Source organism: Aegilops tauschii, chromosome 2 (assembly GCF_002575655.3).
Source record: "Aegilops tauschii subsp. strangulata cultivar AL8/78 chromosome 2, Aet v6.0, whole genome shotgun sequence".
Taxonomy (NCBI): domain Eukaryota; kingdom Viridiplantae; phylum Streptophyta; class Magnoliopsida; order Poales; family Poaceae; genus Aegilops; species Aegilops tauschii.
The window spans coordinates 340,827,132-340,851,277 of NC_053036.3; the positions used below are offsets into that span (position 1 = coordinate 340,827,132).

The 24,146-nt window shown below is 50.6% G+C and overlaps 1 protein-coding gene across 1 annotated transcript; it reads left to right on the forward strand.

The window, feature by feature from the left end:
• Positions 1-10,843: 10,843 nt before the first annotated feature.
• On the forward strand, positions 10,844-12,708 carry LOC109738115 (flotillin-like protein 2). Its single transcript, XM_073509572.1, has 2 exons — positions 10,844-11,800; positions 11,963-12,708. The coding sequence occupies exons 1-2, from the start codon at positions 10,844-10,846 to the stop codon at positions 12,521-12,523; spliced, it is 1,518 nt and encodes a 505-aa protein (XP_073365673.1). The 3' UTR covers positions 12,524-12,708.
• The last annotated feature ends 11,438 nt before the right edge of the window (positions 12,709-24,146 follow it).

Genomic DNA, 24,146 nt, shown 5'->3' on the forward strand with positions numbered 1-24,146 from the left:
ATCACGCTTAGACAAACTGGTGGTGCAGACGTGGTATTGCCCACTATTTAGTTGCTTCGGGTTGCTCTGATAACCAGACTGTTGCTACTGCTGATTCCCTTGATTATTCTGCTGGTTGTAATTACCTTGGTTGTCGGGGCCTTGAAACCCAGAATTTGAACCGCCGCCTCCATGACCCGGACCATGAGAGCCGGATCCTGAACCGTCGTATGGGCCATGGTTGTTTTGGATGGACTCCCTAAAGCTTCTCATTATGCTGCAATCTTTCCACAGATGAGTAGCCGGCTTTTGATCTGTTCCGTGTTTTGGACATGGCTGGTTTAATACTGCATCAAGCTCAAACCTTGTCACTTGAGCCGGCGGTTCCTTACGACGCTGGTTATAACTGCGCGCACCGGTGTTAGCCACAAAATCATTAGCCTTGCGCTTACCTTTGCCGCCCTGATTGGTAGGGTTGTATTGCTGCCTCTTCATGCCGCTACTCTTGTTTCCCTTTCCCAATCTTTCATCCTCAGAGTCGGGGTTGTTGGTACCATCAGAGTCGACATACTTGACAAGAGCCGCCATAAGCTCCCCCATGTCATTGCAATGACGCTTAAGCCACCCAAGCTTCTGCTTGAGTGGAACAAAACGACAATTTTTCTCCAACATTAGAACCGTTGAACCGACGTTGATGTTATCTGAAGAATGTATGATAGTCGAGACCCGGCGCACCCAGCTGGTCGTTGACTCGCCCTCAGCTTGAACACAAGAAACCAAATCCACAATCGACATTGGCTGCTTCCATGTATCTTTGAAGTTCTGGATGAACCGGGCCTTCAGCTCTGCCCATGACCCAATGGAGTTAGCCGGCAGCCCCTTCAACCAGGTACGAGCCGTCCCTTCCAGCATCATGGTGAAGTACTTAGCGTATGCAGCCTCACTAACATCCAACATCTCCATAGCCATCTCATAACTTTCCACCCAAGCCTCAGGGGGCTGATCTGCTATGTAATTGGGCACCTTGCGAGGGCCTTTGAAGTCCTTGGGAAAACGCTCATTCCATAGAACCGCCATTAGACACGGCACACCGAAAGCTCTAGAGGTTACGCCCGCCTCAACTGAAGCCGTCGGGTAAACTGACGCGTGTTGATGAGCCGCCAGTTGAGCCGCCAGCTTGGCCTCCCGGTGCGCTCTTCCCTGGTCCACCAAATCCTGTGCATTGGCACCATTGCACGTTGGGTCATGATCATGAGGCTGGTTACGGCGCCGCTCAGTACTCGAAACTGCTAGCGAGTCAATGTGCCTACTGTAGCTCCGGCTTGGATGAGGGGTCGAATGAATCTGGTCACGACTATAGGAATAAGCCTGCTGCTATACTAAAGCTGTTTGAAGAAGCTCCCTGGCCCTTCTGGTTTCAATCGCCGTCGGAGTCTCGCCCTCAACCGGTAGAGCCGCAAATCATGTAGCTGTAGCAATCATGTTGTCTAGAGGGGTGGAGTAATGACCCGATGGTGTCACCACATGCTGAGGCGGGGTGTTATTCATATGCGGAGAACCGGTCACACGCGACTGACCCAGCGTTCCACCCCCTCGTGCTTCACCCGTCTGATTCACCACCGGCGGGTTACTGGCCCCCGCCCCGGGTGTGTTGAAGAGGTCCCTCGACTCATAAACAGAGGGCAGACGACTCCGGTGCTTTCTCCTCAAGACTTCGTTTGAAGCGTTCTGATCCACCATAAGCCGGTATGAATCTGCTTGAATCCGCTGCGCTTGGGCGTTCAAAACGGCCCGTTCTGCAGCAATCCTGGCGTTTTCCGGTGCCAAGTCCGCCTTAGCTTGCGAAATCACATCGCGCAATTTAGCCACTTCCACCTTATGCTGTTCCTGGTTGTCTAGGGTTACATCAACCTCCATCAGAGTCGCCAGAGCGTCTAATAGATCTGCCAAAACTTGAGCCGGCGGGCGTGCTGAACCGCCAGCACCCGCTGCTGTCACCGCCGCTGCACTGGAAGTCATGGCCGCAGCGGCTGTCGAACCAAGAACCGGCTAAGTGCCAGCCATGAAGATCGCCACCCTGTTTGGCTGCTCACGGGGGTCCGGAATACTGTCGCCCTCGGAACAGCCCCCAAGCTATCCGTCTTGTAGTTGATACATTGAGATGGTCTCGTCCGTGGACGACTCATCATCAGAGTAGATGGCCGTCTCACCGCCAGATACGGAGCCTTCCAATTCAGCCCCATGGATCCATACAACAAAGGCACGCTTCACGGCGGGCTTAACTCGGGCGGGTTGTGCACGCTGAGCCGTCTCGATGATGTCGGTGCAGATGTCCGGCTCAGGGCCCGGTTCGCCGATCTTGCCGATGAAGACGTGGATTCCGCCGAAGGGGACCCGGTACCCGTACTCAATAGAGTCGGCCTCGTGACCCCAGCCTGCGTCGTCGATGTAGAGCTTTCCGCGACGACTCTTGGTCATCGGGTCCATAGTGTATCCCTTGATCCCTTCGAAGCTGCCCTTCAAGAACTCAAAACCACCGTGCGCGAGCCCCATGGTGGGCGCCAACTATCGTGGAAGTGTCACGGCAGATGTCCTCATGGAAGGACTTAGTTGTGGAGCCATTACGACGAGGTTAGCTTAAAGGGTTTAAATGGGACAAAGGACACGAGGAGTTTATACTGGTTCGGCCCCTTGCGGTGAACGTAAAGGCCTAGTCTAGTTTGAGGTGGTATTGCTAGGGTTTCGATTACCAGGGAGCAAATACGCTTTGCCTGGCTCTCGATCTGTTGTTTCTTGCCCTAAGCCGCCGCCGGGTCGTCCCCTTATATACACGGGTCGACGCCCTGCGGCCTACAGAGTCCCGGCCGGCTCATACAAATCGTGTCCGGCTCAGTGACTTATCTTACATGCCTTATAATACAAGTTTACATATATATATATATATATATGGCGGTTTATACTCATGGGCCTTAAGTCGCCTCTCGGTTTGGGCCTTGAGTCGCCTTCGGGCTCCAGGACTTGTCCTCTGCATAATAGACTACCACCTTAAGTTTCTTCATGGGTTTTATCTTGATAAACCGCCAAGGACTTAACCCGGCCCCTCCTGGGCGGGTTAACCCAATAGTTATATCCCCAACAGAAGTGATCTTGTTTTCTAATGTAGTTTTCAAACTCATAAAGGCATTGACTTGGATGCATATTGTGAGGATTATCATTATCATTAAACTTCATAAGAGAATTTACCTCTACCACCTTAGGCAGTGGTGGTGTATTAAGCCCATGTATTTCTTCAGTAGGAGGTAAATTTTTAACATCCTCAGCTTTAATACCTTTTTCCTTCATAGATTTCTTTGCCTCTTGCATATCTTCAAGACTGAGATATAATATACCCCTCTTCTTTGCAGTGGGTTTAGGCGGTGGTTCAAGAAAAGTCCCATCATCATAATTTTTCAAGATATTATTCAATAATTCTTCAGCTTGCCCAACAATTCGTTCCCTGAAAACACAACCAGCAACTCTATCTAGGAAGTCCCTAGAAGCATCGGTTAGTCCATTATAGAAGATATCAAGTATTTCATTTTTCTTAAGAGGATGATCAGGCAAAGCATTAAGTAACTGGCAAAGCCTCCCCCAAGCTTGTGGGAGACTCTCTTCTTTGGTTTGAACAAAGTTAAATATTTCCTGTAAGGCAGCTTGTTTCATATGAGCAGGAAAATATTTTTCAGAGAAGTAATAAATCATATCCTGGGGACTACGCACACAACCAGGAGCAGGAGTATTGTACCAAGATTTAGCATCACCCTTTAATGAGGAAGGAAATAATTTGAGAATAAAGTAATAGCGAGTCTTCTTATCATGTGTAAAAAGGGTGGCTATATCATTTAACTTAGTAAGATGTGCCACAACAGTTTCAGTTTCATAACCATGGAAAGGATCGGATTCAACCAAAGTAATTAACTCTGGGTCGACAGAGAATTCATAATCCTTATCAGCAATACAGATAGGTGAAGTAGCAAACTTAGGGTCACATTTCATTCTAGCATTCAGAGATTTTTCTTTATACTTGCATAATAATTTCTCTAGATCATCTCTATCATTGCAAGCAAGAATATCTCTAGTTGCTTCTTCACTCATAACATAACCTTCCGGTACCTTAGGCAATTCATATCTAGGAAGGCTAGTTCTAGCAGGTGTTTCAGGAGTTTCAGTTTCAAGCTCATCATCAGATTCAACAACATCATGTTGTATAACTCTAGCAATTTGTTCATCAAGAAAATCACCAAGTGGCACATCATCATTATCAAGCAAGGTACTAGCATCATCATAAGCATCATTCATAGTAGAAGTAGCATCATCAATAACTTGCAACATATTGGAATTAATAGCATGTGGTGGTGTTGCAAGTTTACTCATAACAGAAGGTGAATCTAAAGCAGAACTGGATGGCAGTTTCTTACCTCCCCTCGTACTTGAGGGAAATATCTTCGGTTTAGGATCCTTCAGATTCTTCATAGTGATAATATGATAATAATCCCTAGTGACTCAACAAATATAGCTATGCTCCCAGGCAATGGCACCAGAAAAAGGTCTTGATAACCCACAAGTATTGGGGATCGCAACCGTTTTTTAGGGTAAAGTATTTAACCCAAATTTATAGATTCGACACAAGGGGAGCCAAAGAATATTTGAAGGTATTAGCAGCTGAGTTGTCAATTCAACCACACCTGGAGATTAATTATCTACAGCAAAGTGATCAGTAGCAAAGTAGTTTGATAGTTTTGATAGTAGCGACAGCAGCAACGGTAACAGTAACAGTGATAGCAGTAATTTGTAGCAAGTGTAATAGTGATAATAACAATAGTAACGCAGCAAGATCAATAAGGATAAATTCGTAGGCATTGGATCGGTGACTTGTTGGATGATATTCATCATGTGACAGTTATAACCTAGGGCGATACGGCACTAGCTCCAGTTCATCGATATAATCTAGGCATGTATTCCGTAAATAGTCATGCGTGCTTTATAAAAAGAAGTTGCATGACATCTTTTGTCCTACCCTCCCGTGGCAGCGGGGTCCATATTGTAAACTAAGGGATATTAAGGCCTCCTTTTAATAGAGAACCGGAACAAAGCATTAACACATAATGAATACATGAACTCCTCAAACTACGGTCATCACCGGGAGTGGGCCTGGTTGTTGTCACTCCGGGGTTGCCGGATCATAACCGTAGTAGGTGACTATAACTTGCAAGATCGGATCTAAAACATGGATATAATGGTGAATTCATAAACGGTTCAGATCTAAGTTCATGGCACCTAGGCCCAACATGACAAGCATTAAGCATAGCAAAGTCATAGCAACATCAATCTAAGAACATAGTGGATACTAGGGATTGGGCCCTAACAAAACTAACTCGATTACATGATGAATCTCATCCAACTCCTCACCGACCAGCGAGCCTACGAAGGAACTACTCACTCCCGGTGGGGAGCATCATGGAATTGGCGATGGAGAAGGGTTAGTGATGACGAAGAACGAAGATCCCCTTCTCCGGAGCCACAAGCGGACTCCAGATCTGCCCTCCCGAGGAAGAACAGGGCTTGGCGGCGGCTCCGTCTCGTGGATCGTGATAATTCTTTCTCCCTGATTTTTTCTGGAATAATGTGATTTTATAGTATCACGGGGGTAATCAGCGGGTCCACTAGGTGGGTACAACCCACCTGGACGCGCCAGGAGAGGGGGGCGCGCCCTGGTGGGTTGTGCCCACCCAGGGCCCCTCTCTGGTGGGTCTTGGCTCCAGAAATTCTTATTATTGATATAAAAAATCCTCGCAAAGTTTCGTTCCATTCCGAGAACTTTTATTTCTGCACAAAAACAACACCATGGTAGTTCTGCTGAAAACAGCGTCAGTCCGGGGTTAGTTTCCTCCAAATCATGCAAATTAGAGTTCAAAACAAGAGGAAAAGCGTGAGAAAAAGTAGATACATTGGAGGCGTATCAACCCTTCATGCCGACGTCTCCCTCTGTCATGCTTGTCTCGGTCATCCCGGCGCCGACGTTCTTCATAAAGTTTTGCGGACTTTTCCGTTTTCATGTAATAAATCGGAGGCACACACTTGTCATGCCTGTCGCGTAGGAAAACATGTTCGTTTTCCGTTTTCTTCTTCATCATCCATTGCCACCTTTCCCTTTGATGTTATTCATTGTGATGTTTGGACATCTCCCGTGCCTAGCAATTCGGGTTTATCATATATCTTACCTCGTGATTTTGGATGATTTTTCTCATTTCACTTGGACCTTTCTGTTACGCCGCAAATCCGACGTCGCCTCAACACTTCATGCTTTCTACGCCTATGTTGCCACCCATTTTCATCGCACCATTTCTCATCTCCACGCGGACAATGGGAAGGAATTTGATAACCTTGCTATTCGCACTCTTTTATCCACTCATGGCACCATTTTTCGTCTTACATGTCCATATACATCACAGCAAAACGGTCCTGCCGAACGTGTTCTTCACATGCTCAATGAGAGTGTTCACGCTTTGCTCTTCCACGTGCATATGCCTGCCCGGTTTTGGCCCGATGCTCTTGCCACAGCTACACTTCTTCTCAACATCCGACCTTGCAAACCCCGGTGGAACTACACCCCTCATCATCTCCTATTCGGGTCACCTCCATCATATGATGATCTCCATGTTTTCGGTTGCCTCTGTTATCCTAATATCACAGCCACAGCGCCCCAAGATGGCACCTCGCTCTCTTGCCTGTGTCTTTCTTGGGTACCAACCCAACACCAAAGGCTTACGCTGCTACGACTAGGAGTCCCATCGTGTGATCGTGTCTCGGCACGTTTATTTTGATGAGGTTGTTTTTCCTTTTCAGAAGGTACCGACGCGTTCTGCGCCATCTCCGGACGCCCCTCCTCGAAGGGTTCGCGGAGCCCTTACGCTCCCTCCACCCTGTCGCTTGGGCACGACTGCGACCCCGTCGGACTCCCCGTCCTCGGTCGTGGCCTCACCGCCCTTGGCATCACCCTCACCGGCTCAGGAGGAGCCGGCCTCCCGGGCCTCGCTGGGCCCTCACCTCTCGGCTCTGGAGGAGCCGGCCTCCTCAGGACAAGCCTTGCTCCATGCCCCAGCCCCGCCCCCGGCCGGGCCTTCGGGGGTCTCATCCCCGACCTTGTCATCGCCCTCGACTGGGTCTCCGCGCGCCTCGCGGTCCTTCTTGCTGGCTCAGGAGGAGCCGACCCTCTCGACTCCGTTGGCGCCTTTGTCGCCATCCCCAGCCGGGCCCTCTGGCGCCTCGTCGGCCACGCCACCGGCCTCGCCGACTGCACCCTCAACTCCGACGCCCGTGGCCTCGCCCGCGTCCTCCTCATCGTTCGAGCCGCCGGTTGTGGCTCCTCGCCGCGGTCCACGTCCGCCTCCCCCGCCGCCTCATCACTCCATGGTGACGCGTGCCATGGCTGGGGTGCATCAGCCGAACCCGCGCTACCACAACCTCAGCATCACGACCATCTCTGCAGCTCCGCACTCGATGCGTTCTGCGTTGAGTGATCCGCATTGGACCGTCGCCATGCGCGCTGAGTATGATGCTCTTGTCGCCAACCGGACTTGGACCCTTGTTCCTCGTCCTCCTAGAGCGAATGTCATCTCCGGCAAGTGGGTTTTTCATCACAAACTCCTCCTGGACGGTTCTCTCGATAGGTACAAGGCTCGCTGGGTTGTGCATGGTTTTGCACAATATGCCGGTGTTGACTTCTCCGAGACTTTCTCACCGGTTGTCAAACCCGCCACGATCCGCGTTTTCCTCCAGCTGGCCGCCTCTCGTCGCTGGCCTGTACATCAGCTCGACATCAACAACGCTTTTTTGTACGTCCATCTTCAGGAGCGGGTTCTCTGTCAGCAGCCGGCCGGGTTCGTTTGTCTGGATGATGTCTGCCTGTTGTCACGGTCGTTATACGGCCTGAAACAGGCTCCGCGCGCGTGGTACCAGCGCATCACGGCGTTCCTCGGTATTCTCGGGTTCCGCAGCACCACCTCTGACACGTCGTTGTTCGTGCTCCATCAGTCTGATCATGTGGCTATGCTTCTGCTCTACGTCAATGATATTGTCATCACTGCCTCCCGAGAGGATCTTCTTCCCGACATCATTGGTCATCTTGGCTCTGAGTTTCGGCTGAAGGACCTGGGCGTGTTGCACTTCTTCCTTGGCATTAATGTGCGACGCGATGCCTCTGGGTTCTTCCTTCACCAGGGACAGTACGCTCTTGATCTTCTGGACCATGCCGGCATGACTGTCTGCAAGCCGGTCGCCACGCCTGCCGAGGCCAAGCTGAAGCTCTCCGCCACCGCTAGCCAGCCCGCTGCTGACGCCGCCCTCTACCGCGACATTGTTGGCGCCCTTCAGTACCTTACGCTCACCAGACCAGACATCTAGTTTGCCATGCAGCAAGTTTTCTTGCATATATGCACTCGCCCCATGATGTTCACTGGTCCTTAGTCAAGTGCATTCTTCGGTACGTTCGCGGCACGCCAACCTACGGTCTTCGTCTCCGTGCCTCTGCCTCGACTGAGCTTATTGCTTATACTGACGCGGATTGGGCTGGCTGTCCTGACACTTGACGTTCCACGTCCGGTTATTGTGTCTTCTTCGGTGGCTCTCTTGTCTCTGGGTCCTCTAAACGGCAGCCTACCGTCTCCCGTTCGAGTGCCGAGGCCGAGTACCGAGCTGTTGCCAACGTGGTCGCGGAGACTTGTTGGCTTCGTCACCTTCTTGGTGAGCTTTGGATTCCACTTCCGAAAGCCATTGTAGTCTTCTGCGATAACGTGTCGGACACCTACCTCGCGGCTAATCCGGTGCAGCACAAGCGCACCAAACACATTGAGCTCGATGTTCACTTTGTGCGCGAGAAGGTTCAGTTGGGTCAGCTTCGAGTTCTTCATATACTGACTACCCAACAGTTGCCGACATCATGACCAAGGGGGTTGCCAACTGTTGCATTCCAGGAGTTTCATTCCAGTCTTTGCATTGCCGACGCCGACGGTTCGACTGGGGGGGGGGGTGTTGAAATGTGATATCTCTGTATTTATTATCGACTGATTCTCCTATTATCTCTAGCCTTGTATAGCTGATTCCTAGAGATATTGTAGGGTTAATTGGCTTGTCACGCAAGACGCCACCTATATATATTGTAACAGACTCCAATGAATACAATTGAGTTGCATCCTATAGTCTTCCACACTCCCAAACCTTTCGTTCGGAAAGGGAGTGTCCCAGACCGAACGATCGGCCATTATCAGCGCAATAATACTACACCTATGATTTTTTCCGGTGAACACCTATGAAAGTTGTTATTAGTAATTACGTAACCTTCCTCCTAATCTTCTCGGGGTCCCTGAATTCAACAGGGGTGGGCCCTCCTCCCCTCTTACCTCCAGTCAAAAATTACCAACTGGCCAATCCTAAACCGTATGTAATTGTTCGTGGATGTAGCATTGCTTTTATCGGTGCCCTAAATTTTCCTACCCTTTTTTTAGGACGCCAATATCCACCACACGTGTGGTATATTCGACATGCGCCCACACACCGTGTGTGGTGTGAGCAGGAGGCAGCCCACACGGGCTGTGTGTGGGCGGACATTAGAATTGCCCACACGTGTGGGCGCGGCTACTTCGTGCCACACACCCAACAAGTACTACTCATCTCCACCCCGCGCGTATGGCACGAAGCAAAAATGCCCACACGTCCTGGCGCAACTACGTTAGGTACCCCGCGGGATGACGATTTAGTTGCCATCCTGGTTGGCATATATATTTATCCGGGATGGCAAGTGTAGTTGTAAAAGCATGACAACTCTATCTGTTTTGGCTAAGTATAGTTGCCATGTCTAATTTATGGTAGTTGCCGCATGTAATCAAACTGTAGTTGCCGTGTGTGATTGACTACTTGCCACATATGGTCAAACAGTAATTGCCATGTGTTTACCTAGTTGTCACGTGTGGTCCAACTATAGTTGCCATGTATTGTTAATCACAGTTGCCATGTGTGTTTATCTGGTTGCCACGCACGCGCAACTGTAGTTGCCATCTAGCAAAGAATCACAGTTGCCATGTGTGTTTACCTAGTTGCCAAGTTCGCGTAACTGCAGTTGCCAAGTTCGCGTAACTGCAGTTGCCATCCACAACGTAGGAGTGTCGTGTGGGCGAAAAGCAGTTCACCCACACGCGCATGAACTAGGTGGTGGCTGTGTGGGCAAAAACTAGTTCGCCCACACAGCGCAGCTGGCAAACAGCGTGGTGCGGGCGTGTGGGCAAACTCTCCAACGCCCACGCACCAGCCCCGTCCTACGTGGCACACCAAATCCATCTTTTCGTGTCAAGATTTGTGCAAAAGCCAGTGAACGACGATCCAGGCGTGTGGGCGAGTTGGAAAACGTCCACACGTTTGGGTGTTAGTGTTTCCGTTTTTTATCCCTTTTTTTTTTAATTCTTTTTCTATCTACTATATGAACGTGCGTGATGGTTTTTAGATTCCCTGAACCAACAAGAGGCAGCCCCTATTAATTTCCGGAGTGCCTGAGTGTCCTACGTATGCACTACTCCATCAGGCGTGTATCTTTGAATTAGTCGCTTATTAGAGATCGATGGACTATGTTTGTGATACCCCGGATTCTGTATATATCCGGTAGGTTGTTGTTTGCGTGATTCGTATCCATCATCAGGCAACAGCCGGCTATATATACACGCCAAACTAGATTCATCACCGCAATTCGCCGATTTGCCTTTTTGCTTTCGGAGGAAGGTAGTTGTCGCCGTACGTAGATCGCAAAGTAAGGACCAGCTAGCGGAGGAGATCGAAGATGGCTAGCTTTCAGGTGGCCGACGCGTCGGAGTACCTGGCCATCACCGGCTGGGGCATCGACGACGTCAAGCTCGCCAAGAAGGCGTGGGTTTTTGTGGGGCAGCAGTGCAAGAAGTTCAGCATCTCGCCGGTGAACTATGAGTTCGAGGTGCACGCCATGAGCGCCGAGAAGCTGCCCTTCATACTCCCCGCCGTCTTCACCATCGGCCCCAAGATCACAGCCGCCGGGGGCGAGGAGTCGGACAGGAAGGACCTTCAGGCGCAGCTCCTCCTGTACTCCAAGCTCATCGCGCCGCTGCACAGCTCGAGGAGCCACGTCCAGGAGCTCGTCAAGGGGATCATCGAGGGCGAGACCCGCGTGCTCGCCGCGGAGCTCACCATGGAGGAGATCTTCAAGGGTACCAAGACGTTCAAGGAGAAGGTGTTCAACCGGGTGCAGCTCGAGCTCAATCAGTTCGGCCTGATCATCTACAACGCCAACGTGAAGCAGCTGGTGGACGTGCCGGGGCACGAGTACTTCTCCTACCTCGGCCAGAAGACGCAGCAGGACGCGGCGAACCAGGCCAAGGTGGACGTGGCGGAGGCCCGGATGAAGGGAGAGGTGGGAGCCAAGGAGAGGGAGGGGCTGACGCGGCAGAACGCGGCAAAGGTGGACGCGGAGACCAAGGTGCTGTCGGTGCGGCAGCAGGGCCAAGGGCTCAAGGAGGAGGCCAAGGTGAAGGCCGAGGTGCAGGTGTTCGAGAATGAAAGGGCGGCGGAGATCGCCGCGGCCAAGGCCGAGCTTGCCATGAAGAAGGCCGGGTGGGACAAGCAGGCCGAGGTCGAGGCGGCCAAGGCCGTCGCCATCCGCGAGGCCGAGCTCCAGATGGAGGTTGAGCGCAAGAACGCCATGCGCCAGACCGAGAAGCTCAAGGCCGAGCAGCTCAGCAAGGCAACCGTGCACTACGATACACAGGTAAGTAACGTACATGTATACATATACTACAGTAGTATACTACGCGTACTCGCTTGCATGCATGCATGCATATACAGGTTCCGTTGATCTTTACGTGTGTGTGTGTGTGTTTTATGACTTGTGCTTGTAGGTTCAAGAATCAAATGCACAACTCTATAGCAGGCAGAACAGAAGGCGGCGGAGGCAAAGCTGTTTGAGCAGATGAGGGTGGCGGAGGCGCGCAAGGCGCAGGCCGACGCGCACTTCTTCGAGCAGAAGATGGCCGAGGACGCCAAGCTCTACGCCAAGCAGAAGGAGGCAGAGTCCGTGGGCTTGGTGGGCAAGGCCAAGACGGAGTACGTGGCGTCCATGCTCCAGGCGCTCGGTGGCAACTACCACGCGCTCAGGGACTACATCATGATCGACGGCGGCGTGTACGCCGAGATGGCGCGCATCAACGCCGGCGCGGTCAACGAAATGCAGCCCAAGATCAGCATATGGAGCAACGGCGGTGGCGTGGACGGTGCCGGGAACGCGGCCGGAGAGGCCGCAGCTGGCAGCGCGCTGCAACAGGTGGCCGGAGTGTACAAGATGCTTTTTTTTGGAACGAAGACGCTAGACGCGTCCGGCTTTAAATTAATAAAGCCCTCAGGCACCAGGTTCATTAGGTTACAACTAAGGAGAAGCAAAAAAAAAACAGTTCGATCCAGGACAGCATCGAAACAAAAAGAAGGTTCAACGTGAAGGCATCAATACAACCAGCCATAACATCTAACGCTGGAGACCTAGCTAACATAAATCATTCTCTTAAAGACTCCAAAAGCTTCATCGACTCGGCGGGTCTTGTCTAGCCATCACCTGGATAGTCTTGATGCGCGCCATGGCCTCCGACATGCGCTCAGCATCGCGCTCCTTCCCCAGCGGAGTCCACGTCTGTAAAAAAAGATGGCATTTGAAGATCACATCCGCGGGGTGTGTCGTGGAATTAACACGTCAGATGTCCTAGGTGTAAGGACTTAGTCGTGAGGCCGGTGCATCTATGTATTAGCTTGAGAGGGGTTGATTGGGATGAGAGACGCAGGGCGGATCAACGCACAAGACAAGGATTTAGACAGCTTCGGGCCCCGGGAAACATCATCCGGTAACAGCCCTACATGCTGTTTGAGGCTAGGTCTCATTATCATCACGAGAGTGTCGCCGGTAAACCGGCTCTTTGTGTCTAGCCCTAGAGATTGTTTCTTCTTGCCTCCTCTTCTTTGGGGAGCCCTGCCCCTCCTTATATAAGTTGGAGGGGCGGGTTACATGTGGAGTCCTAGTAGGACTAGGACTAGTCTATCTTCTCTTACAAGTTAATTACAAGTCCGGGTCTTGCTTCCTTGTAAAGGAAATATTCGTCATCCCTTTCTTCTTAAGCCGGCCCACCATCACATGAGCCGGCCATCTGGGCCTTGGGCCTAGTCTTCTATCTGACCCGCCGTCGGGGTCATCCGTGAGCCGCCAGACCCGTGAGTCTCCAGTCCTCCGGCGGGTCACGGTGAAGCGCCAAGTCCGGCCGGGTCATACTTCCGGCCGGGTCATACCGCGGGGTATATCCCCGACATTAGCCCCCAGTTTAATTTGGATTTATTCATGTTAAACTAATCTGCAATATAAACACAAGAACAAATTTGACAGGTTGTGTTCCGGGTTAAATATTCTTTGTAAGCCGGCACTTGATCATCCTTAAGTCCTTGTCATCTTCCTTCTTGATATGTGTCCATAATCTCATAGCAAATCTCTTTAGCAGATATGTTCAAATTTTGCCAATGCAAAAAATCTAGATACTTCCTTTGAAAATCTGGGTCAACAGGCCAGCTTCAGAGTCAATTTGCTGACATTGGTCTCTTGTTGAGAAATATTGTAAAAGATAATCCACTTGAGTCGGCTTTCAATACTCTGACTTGACAAAAATATTGGTCTTCAAATATTCAACTTATATTCAGCCGGCTTAAAGATATAAAACTTGCCGGTTTATGAGTACCAAAATTGCCGGGTTATAAATAGATGATGCCAAGTCATAATTGTCGCCGACGCCGGTTTATGATTTTTGCAGACACCAGTTCAATCTGATTTACTCAAAACTGAGAATTTGAAGATATTTCTCCCTTATATCCATATTACCTGTAGCCCCCAAGAGCCGGTTTAATTAGCATGAATAATCCGGAACTTATCACCATGGCTTTAAATAAAATCCAGTTGTGTAGCCCCCATGAGTCGGCTATAGTCATAGTAGTGTAGCCGGGTCATCCTAGAATTGTCTTCAGCAGAGAGCAATATACATTAGCCCCCAAGTGTCGGGTCATTATGTAATAATGAGCAGAGACTTTGTAAATATGATGATGTAAATTTGAGCAGTAACGTGTAGCCCCCAAGGGCCGGCTCATTACGATGTGATGAGTCGGGTCTTCAATGAGGTGAGCAAAAAATGACTTTGCATTAGCCCCCAAGTGCCATGGTGCATGCTGGCAGTGACATGGGACTTGCATATTTGATGTAATATCAATTTGAATAATGTAGCCCCCAAGTGCCGGTTGTAAGCCTGCAGCGACTCGGGACTATTCCTTTCATTGTAGAATAAATCATATCCATTGATAAAAATAATAGCCGTTGCGCTAAAGCGACTTTGAAAACCTCAATCATAACACTGGTTATTGATAATCACAATAGAAATCCAGCCATGATGGCTATTCAAGATTTGAATAATATAATCCGGTATGAAAACCTCAATCATTCAATATCATTATGAAAATCCAGCCAGTTTTGGCTATTAAAGATTTGAATACCTCATCGGTTGACAAGTAAATCCAGAGTTTAAATACCTGGCGGCTCTTGGCCGATGACGACTTAATGCGCATTCCTTATAAGCCGGAATTTTTGTAATCCGGTGGCCTATATCCCTTGAGAAAATCCAGAACGGATAATCATTCTGAAGCATCAATTTTAATGATGAGCTTGGACTTAAATATTTATATAAGTCATAGTTCTGCAAATCCTGCACAGAGTTTAAACAACATACGCCCTGGCGACTTAATGTCAAAAGCCCGGGCGGGTAACTACCCAAATGTAGTCTTATCCTACACACAAGTAGATCACAAGAACCCTTGGCGGTTTACCGCAGGGCGGGCCATAATATCTTACATATGACCACTGATGTGTAAAAAAGGAGTCACAGATAAGCCTGTTATGAATCATAACTTTGAAACATAACTATAATATCATACTTGTGATATTGAATTTGCATTGTCGGTTTATATGACCTGCACAATAAGGTTGATAACCCAATCTTTGATACACGCATGATTCCAATGGCGCAATTCAAAACATACCGGCGGCTTAAAGTCCATAGCCAGGGCCAGTTTAAACATAATCATGTATAAACAATATCATACCTGTGATATTAAATTGTACTGCCGGCTTATGATACCTGTGTAATAAGTGTGATAACCCAATCCTTAGAAGCCAATGCTTCCACATAGATGATGATTGTCATAAGCTGGTGACTTATCATCGAAAATCAAGCCGGGTTTAAATAGAAACCACATATATATATGCTTCAGATATGAGCAAAAAGCTTCAAATAAAATCCAAAAATTGTTTGCAAAAAGAGACTTCAAAAATTTTGAGGCTTCTGATTCGAATACGATCAGAAAACCGTCCCACAGGGGTTAAGCTAAGATTCGAATATGATCATATAGCCCCAGTGGCTTTGGCGTTGCCGATCAAGAGGGTACCGACAACTATGTTCTCTTTGGTTCGAATACGACCTATGTTTGAACAGGAAGCCCCCAAATGATCTAGAGAGTTGTTTAACGACGCTGATTCGAATACGATCCACGTCGGTTCCCAAAAGGGGTTGAGCTATGATTCGAATACGATCAAGAAGCCCCCTAGTGAGCTCGGCAGTGTGCCAATCAAAAGGGTACCGACAGCTATGTTCTCTTTGGTTCGAATACGACCTATGTTTGAACAGGAAGCCCCCTAGTGATCATGAGAATATTTAACGACTCTGATTCGAATACGATCAGGGTCACACCAAAAAGGGTTAAGCTAAATTCGAATACGATCAGCTCCCAATGGTCATTAAAGCAGGGTACCTATATTTGAGTTGTGCTTTGTAACAGACTCTCTTTGGTCCCTTTAATTTTTCCTGAGAACTCGAACTTTGCGAGAGATAACCTCTTTTTGAACCGGAAATTTGTGAACCGGATATTGAGAGCTTCAAAGCTTTATAAGATACAAATTTACCTTGAGCCGGATGTTTGAACCGGATTTGAGAGCTTCAAAACTTTGCGGGAGAAAGATATCTCTTGAACCAGATTTTAAACCGGAATCTTTATTTGAACCGGCAATTTTCTGACGGCCTTTAAAGTTTCATCAATATGGTTGCAGCCTCCGGAACCGGGTTATCATTCCCTCCAACGACCCGGGGTTCCCGAGTCATGTCACTGTAGCCCCCGAGTCTCAAGATGACTCGAGGAGTTGGCTTGAGATTCTCCATATTTAACCGTGATATAAACCGGCATAACTTGTATATCATTGGTGTTGATAACACGATGTGTATCCACAGAAGGTTGAGGTGACTGCGGCGGGTTATAAATGATCCCGTATGAGCCGTGTCAGCAACTCGGCCAATGGTTCCTTCCAACTGGATGTTTTGAAGTTAACCAAACTGTAGTGGCGGCGATTTGTGCGCATGCCCATTGAGCCGTCCAATGCCGACGGCGGCTGATAACACATGACAATTTTCCTCCAAACTGTTGGAAGAAAAAACCGGGCTTCCCAAGTAGTGACTCGCTCATATTCAATAATCCGCTCATGAAGACAGGTGCAGTCCTGGTGTGTCGATGTATACCCGGCCGCAATAGACATATGGAACAGACGACTCGAGGCGTCAGAGGCAGCTTAAACAGATGAACCGGCTGCGGCGCTGTAAACCGGCGCGAGCGAGTCAACCATGTTTGTTTTGACGTAGTGACCACATGTCCTGCATCAACAATAGTGCAGACCAAGGCAAAGATAAGCTGCTCTTTGAAAAAATACTATGTGTTAAGAACAAACTTGGATGAATATCACCTGATTCGCCCGGGCAACAGATGAGCTGGCCACGGCACTGTAAGCCGGTGCGGACGGGCGAGTCGCCCGCGGGGGGTGAATCGGCCGCAGGAGCAGACAGATGAATCGGCCGCGGCATTGTAAGCCGGTGCGGACGAGCAAATTGTCCTCCTCGTTGTGAGCCGATGCGGACGCGTGAACCGATCGCGAGGGCGGGCGGGCGAGTCGTTTGTGGTGCTGCAATGCAGCGCGGACGGGCGAGTCGTCTGATGTATTCTGCGGCTGAAGAGGCCTGCGGCGATCCGAAGCCTGCTCCTGCGGCTCGGAGACAGTGCGAGTCTGTGCCCTACAACCAACTCTCCCTCCGGGTCGTGGCTGGTTTGACCATTCCTTTTTTTAATGCGCTAGCAATCCGGCTTAGATCGGTGTATTCTGCTGTGTAGCAACTTTTTGCAACTAGTGATATGCCTCGGCGGCCGTGACATCTGATGGTAAAAATTAAAGTTTGGACTAACACTCTGTACTAGTGCCTCCGTACGTCATAGTGGACAATGGTGTACCAGTTGATGCTTTGTTTTTGGTCTTCCTGAGAGGAGTCAATGACCGGTCAAATCTGGAGTTTTTGTCTGGCGTCCTGAGTTTTTTTTTGGGCCGTAGCGATAAAGGTGGGCCGGCTCGTGGCCGCGGCAGGCGATGACACTCGCGACCCGTGGCGGGAAACGAGTCGGTTTAGTAGCGGCCATAAGAATGGCCCAGCCCAAGGCAGCAGCTGTAGCAGTGCGAGGTGGCGGCTCGGTCGAGGCCAGCGGAGACGACGCCGGCTCAGGCTGCATCGGCGAGCTCGACGAAACCAAAACAGAAAACTTGCGAGATATCTCAGTTTCCTTCCATAAAACACCAAAAAGACCGATCCGACTTCCCATTGATGATCGTCCGGCCGTCTGAATCGGAATAACTTGTTGATTTGCTCAATATAGTAAGCCGAGGAAAGTCCGATCCGTATCGTACTAGTAGCTTCATATGGTAGATTCACTGAACTTGCTCGAAATCCGTGCCAAGCTAAATAATTCCCGTGTGGTTGGATGCCATCGACCCCACAGTTCTGTACATGGACAGATCCCATTGACTTTATTTTTGCTACTCTTTTCGTCACGTCTGTCTTTCATTGATACGATGATCGGGCCTGGGTCCAACCCTCGGTTTCGCTGCAAATCGGATTGAACCGATGACTTGTATTTTCCTTCTGCATATACGCATCTGGTCTCGTGTGTTGGCGCATAAACGCTGCCCTAATTTTCTTGATCTAAGATCTTGTATATATCGCTTTGACTGATAGTTGATGATGTTACCTTCTGCGCCGGCTCTTTTTCATCCGGCTTATCGCGAGCTTCTCGATCCCTGAAAAAATCCCTCCAAGAACTCAACACCACCGTGTGCACGCCCCACGGTGGGCGCCAACTGTCGTGGAATTAACACGTCAGATGTCCTAGGTGTAAGGACTTAGTCGTGAGGCCGGTGCATCTATGTAATAGCTTGAGAGGGGCTGATTGGGATGAGAGACGCAGGCGGATCAACGCACAAGACAAGGATTTAGACAGCTTCGGGCCCCGGGAAACATCATCCGGTAACAACCCTACATGCTGTTTGAGGCTAGGTCTCATTATCATCACGAGAGTGTCGCCGGTAAACCGGCTCTTTGTGTCTAGCCCTAGAGATTGTTTCTTCTTGCCTCCTCTTCTTTGGGGAGCCCTGCCCCTCCTTATATAAGTTGGAGGGGCGGGTTACATGTGGAGTCCTAGTAGGACTAGGACTAGTCTATCTTCTCTTACAAGTTAATTACAAGTCCGGGTCTTGCTTCCTTGTAAAGGAAATATTCGTCATCCCTTTCTTCTTAAGCCGGCCCACCATCACATGAGCCGGCCATCTGGGCCTTGGGCCTAGTCTTCTATCTGACCCGCCGTCGGGGTCATCCGTGAGCCGCCAGACCCGTGAGTCTCCAGTCCTCCGGCGGGTCACGGTGAAGCGCCAAGTCCGGCCGGGTCATACTTCCGACCGGGTCATACCGCGGGGTATATCCCTGACAGGGTGGTTAGGGAATTTTTTCTCAATCGTAATTTTATTGCGCGTCGTCCAAATAGCCCAGAGTACCGCCCTACGCAACGCCAAGCGATTCTACTACTGGTCCCTCTCGTGGATTTGAGGATGGATATCAAGTCATTCCCCGAGGCTGGGTTCCAGTTCGTGTGGAAAGCTTCCCTAACTGCACTCCACGCGAACCTGGCCAGGTGGCATCTAAAAAAGACGTGGTTTGCATCTTCACCTAGGCCGCACACAGTGCAAGTACCATCAGCCGGATCATTACGCTTGGCCACATTATCCGACATGGGCAGCCTATTCCTGAACATTTGCCACATGAAGATATTAATCTTCAGGGGCAGGCCTGCCTTCCACAGCCCCCTAGCTATATCAAGCGTTGTCCCTTCAGTTAGCTTGTTGTATAAGGACTTAACCGAGAATTTCCGGGAAGCTGTCAAGCTCCATTCTACCGAATCATCGCCCGTCCCTAGATGGTTGGCACCAATTTGATGAACTAGGCCGACCCATGACTCTCGTTCGGCGTTGGAAAGGGCCCGCATAAAGTGAATCGCTGGAGGGTCAGTACGAGCTGCCTCCCCCACTAAGATGTTGATGTTAGTGGCGATCCGAAATAAGTTGGGATGACTTTGCCAAAAGGGAGAGGCGCCCAGCCAATGATCGAGCCAAAATCGAGTGGATTGGCCATTGCTAATCTGAAATTTGGCCCCAATAGCAAATGCGGGCCGGACCGCTTGGATCCCTTTCCAAAACACGGAGCTGTTGGCCGAGGCTCTGAAGGGATTCCCATTCGGGAAATACTTGGCTTTTAGCAACTGAGCCCAGGGACTCGTCTCGTTTTGGGAAAGTCGCCACCACCATTTGGACAGGAGGGCGACGTTCATTAGTTTGGAGTTTAGGATTCCCAATCCTCCAAATTTTTTTGGCCTACAAACAACCGCCCACTTTACCAGGTGGTATTTCCGCTTGATGCCAGCTCCTTCCCAAAAGAACCGGGATCGCGGTGTGTCTAGCTTAGCGTGCATGCCATCGGCTAGTAAGAACATCCCCATAGTGAATAGGGGAAGGGAAGAGAGGCTCGAGTTAGTTAAAATGAGCCTCGCCACAGAAGACATAAACCGCCCTCGCCACGGGCTTACCCTATTGGCCACTTTCCCATACATAGGCTCCCACTCTAAAATCGAGAGTTTGCGGTGAGATATAGGAAGCCCCAGGTACTTAATTGGAAAGCTCCCAAGCTTACAATTAAGTAGATTTGCGACTCGAAAGCTTTGATGGTCGTCCATCCCCATGGTAATGACCTCGCTTTTAAGAAAATTTATTTTGAGTCTGGATAGGATCTCAAAGGCAAGTAACAAAAGCTTAATCGATGCGATACTATGGTCGTCGGGCTTAAACAGAAGCAAGGTATCGTCAGCATATTGTAAATGAGTCACACCACCCGGGATGAGGTGTGGGACGAGTCCCTTAACATGACCGGCCTCCCTGGCCTTGGACAGCATAGCTGCCAATGCTTGAGCCACAAAGTTAAAGACGAGTGGGGAGATGGGATCGCCCTGTCTTAACCCTTTCCTATTATGGAAAAACTTCCCCATTTCGCCGTTGACAATAATCGAGGTGTTGCCACTCGAGATCAGATGCATGATCCGGTGAACGAACCCTGCCTCAAAACCCTTTTTGAGGAGGACCTCCCGCACGAACTCCCAGTTTACGCGGTCGTATGCTTTTTCAAAATCGAGCTTGAGGATAACGCCCTGTCCACGTGTTCGTTTTAACTCGCGGATTATCTTCGTGAGAGCAATAGGCCCTTCAAGAATGTTTCTACCTTTAAGGAAAGTGGTTTGGCTCTTATGGATTACTCGTTGGGCAACCGGCGCTAACCTAGAGGCGTAAACTTTGGCGCATAGCTTGAAGGGACGTTTATGAGCGTGATCGGACGGAACAACTTGATTGAATCCGCCCCTTTGACCTTGGGGATCAGACAAATCGCCCCATAATTGAGTCTCGAAAGGTCAGCCGTACCAAGGGCAAAGCCGTTAATAATAGCTTGGAAAAGGTCTGTAAGGAGCGGCCAAAACCTTTTGAAAAACTCTACCAGCCAGCCATCCGGGCCTGGAGCCGTGTCGTTCTTCATACCAGCTAGCGCTAAGTCAATCTCTTGAGGCGTAAAGGACACCATTAGGGCATCATTTTCCTGTTGAGACACACGCTCCGCCGAGCCCCATAAGTCTTCCCTAAGACTTAAACCTTTCGTTTTGGCTGTTCCCAACAGCTCTACAAAGAAATCGAAGATGTGCTTAACGATTTCAGATTGGGAAACCAGAGTCCCGTGCTCCGACTGGAGTCTTAGGATTGTACTCTTGCGTTTACGGCCGTTGGCGTACGCGTGGAAGTAACCGGTGTTGACGTCACCTTTCACGACCCACTTGACGCCGCCCCTACGACGCCAGTACTCCTCCTCCGCTCTAAGGATAGCCAAGACCTGGTTTTCCAGGGAGTAGCGGTGCTCCCATTCGTCACCAGAGAAAGGTCTAACATCGGCCTGCGCGTCAAGACGCGCGATTTCTTCCACAATGCGTTCCCTTTCCCTTTTGGACTCGCTACCATGGTTGGCCCCCCAACCCCTGAGGAAAGCCCGCAAGGCCGCAGCCGCAGAGGACCAGAACTCTACTGGTCCTCATTGGCACCCCACCTGGTTACCAATCAAGGTCCAACGGTTCGTGACCAATTGGCAGAAACCCTCGTGTTCGAACCACGCCGTCTCGAAGAAAAATCTACGACTGCGGTGCATACTGTCCTCCCCTGACGACAGAATAAGAGGGACATGATCTGAACCTATGTGCGTCTCGGCCACTAAGGTACAAGGGGGAACAGGGCCTCCCAATCACTTGAACAGAAAACTCGGTCGAGAACACAGCGAACTGGAGCCCGCTGTTTGTTAGTCCAAGTATATCTTGCACCTGTACGCGCAATTTCCCTAAGAGCAGCGGCCGCAATTGCATTGTTAAAAAGGGACACCCTAGCCCAGTCTATGTTGCCATTGTTCTTGTCCGCCCCCGAGCGAATCAAGTTAAAGTCCCCGCTCACAACAACAGGCAGGTTGGCCGCTCGTTTGGCCCCGACCAGGGTTGTGATTTCCCCCAAGAAATCAGCAGACCTCGCGTGGTCCGCCGGCCCGTATACACTTACAATCACCCAAGTAGCCTGGGATACCCGGTGCCGAACGGTAGCTGCAATATAAAACGTACCAGGCTCCCACGAAATTACATCACAAATATCTTTATTATAGCCCATCAGTTGGCCTCCGGAAAGACCCAAGGAAGGGGTCCAGAACCAATCGAAACGCTGGAGAGGATCATACGCCAAAAGATCTCTAAACGTGAAATCAACCTTAATAGTCTCTTGGAGCGCTACAAAGTCTATGTGTTCTTTGGACATATACTCTCTGAGCTGCGTACGCCACCCCCCATGGCCGCATCCGCGTATATTCCAGAAAATGTACCGCATCAAATAACCCAATTGCGCAGGCGAACTCCACGGGAGCTCACCGCCTTGGCCACACGCTTCCTTGCCGGCGCACGGCTGGAAGAAGGCAAGTCCGAGGCCACCCCGGCCTCGTCTCCCTCGGTGGGCAGAGCGTCTGCACCAGCCCCTACTGGTACTGCGACCTGGCCGTCCACGGACTGCTCAGCCGCACAGCGGGCGGCAGCAGCCGCAAGAGCGGCCTGAGCATCTTCACGCGCGCGAACGAAGGAAATGATATCCAAAGGCGAGGAATCTAGTGCTACGCCACTATCGTGAAGAATCTTAGCAAGATGAGCGTCAGAGAAGGCATTCAAGATCTTGAAAGAGGGGGTAGGATTACCTGTCACGTCCATGTTTTTGTCAGCAGCACGGAGCTTGGCGCTTTCCCAAGAGGACATGTCCCCAAGCTTGGCCTTGGCACGCACGCTAGGAGCCCGGGTCGCCACCGGAGTCGCCCTCGAACGCTTGGCCTTGGACGCCGGCCCTGGCGCCTCCAGAGCCGCTCCTAGCTCACCCCCCAGCGCCTCGATTGAACCCGCCGACTCCTTGGCCACCGTCTTGTTCCCTGGCTTCCTCCCTACTATCTTCTTGCCCTGCCAACCGGAGCCGCTCGACATGCGCCTGCCCGAGGCCGGGGTAAGGTCCGAATCCACATCGAGAGCGCAGCCCGACCCCGAGCCCCCACTGCCCGCTGGAGAGGCAGGCAAGGGGCCTGTCTCCTTTGACACCAGCGGCAAGGGCACAGGCACGATTTGAGCTGGCAGGTTGGAGCCGAACTGATCGAAGGACTGATCCAGGGAGCGAGCAAGGGGGGGGGGAAGCTAACAGCAGTGTCTTGAGTTGCGAGTACACCCAACTTTTCCCAAGTCTCCGTATCAATAGAAGTATCTTGAATGCTATCTTCGGGCTCCTCAGGCAGCTCGCCCATCACCATGTCTTGACCAGCCGGGGCCGCACCCGGGCCAGGCGCCTCCTTCTGGGGCACCACAGCCGCAGATTTGGCCACTTTCGCACCATTGGCAGCTTCCTTGGAGGGGATGCCCGCGGATGTCCCAAGCTTGAGCGGCCCGCCCAAACCTTGCTGGCTCTCTGGAGGGGGAGCGGATGGGCCTGCCCCAGGAGCACCACCGCCGTCCCCCAGCCTCCGCGGCAGCCGCTCCAACTCCACCTTGATCTGGTACCCTTCATGATTGAACCATACCTCAACCGTGCCATTAAGTTTTGCCGGCGTCTTGCAAGCCAGTTTCATCCTCACAGGCCCCAACTTTATGAGGGAGAGCTCGTCGACCACGATCAGACGGCCCAACATCTTGAACGCCTCCTTGATTCGCTCAATCTTACGCTGTTTCTCAGGGATCCCGTGGAGCCGCACCCAAGCTTCTGGCATCACCATCGAGGGGATCACCTCATGCACCACATCACGCACCCTAGCAATGATGTCATTGATAGAAAGGAACAGCTTGCCACTAGTCCGAGCCATATGCAGGAGATCTGCTGAAGGGGACACCACCATGAAATCATCCTCTCCCACTTGAGTGACTTGCCAGTCCCAGTCCCCCATGACCATGTGCTTGAGCTCCTGTTTGAGAATCCGCAGGTTCAGAGGGCCCAGCTCAGCAGGGAGGATAGCGGCGTTGCCAACAGAGAGCTACCGTGG

What these genes read in the sequence shown, in the direction of transcription:
- LOC109738115 (XM_073509572.1), top strand. Translation starts at nt 10,844, where the DNA reads ATGGCTAGCTTTCAGGTGGCCGACGCGTCGGAGTACCTGGCCATCACC. An exon ending in CCGTGCACTACGATACACAG is followed by an intron (nt 11,801 to 11,962) that starts GTAAGTAACGTA and finishes ACTCTATAGCAG; the next exon opens with GCAGAACAGAAGGCGGCGGA.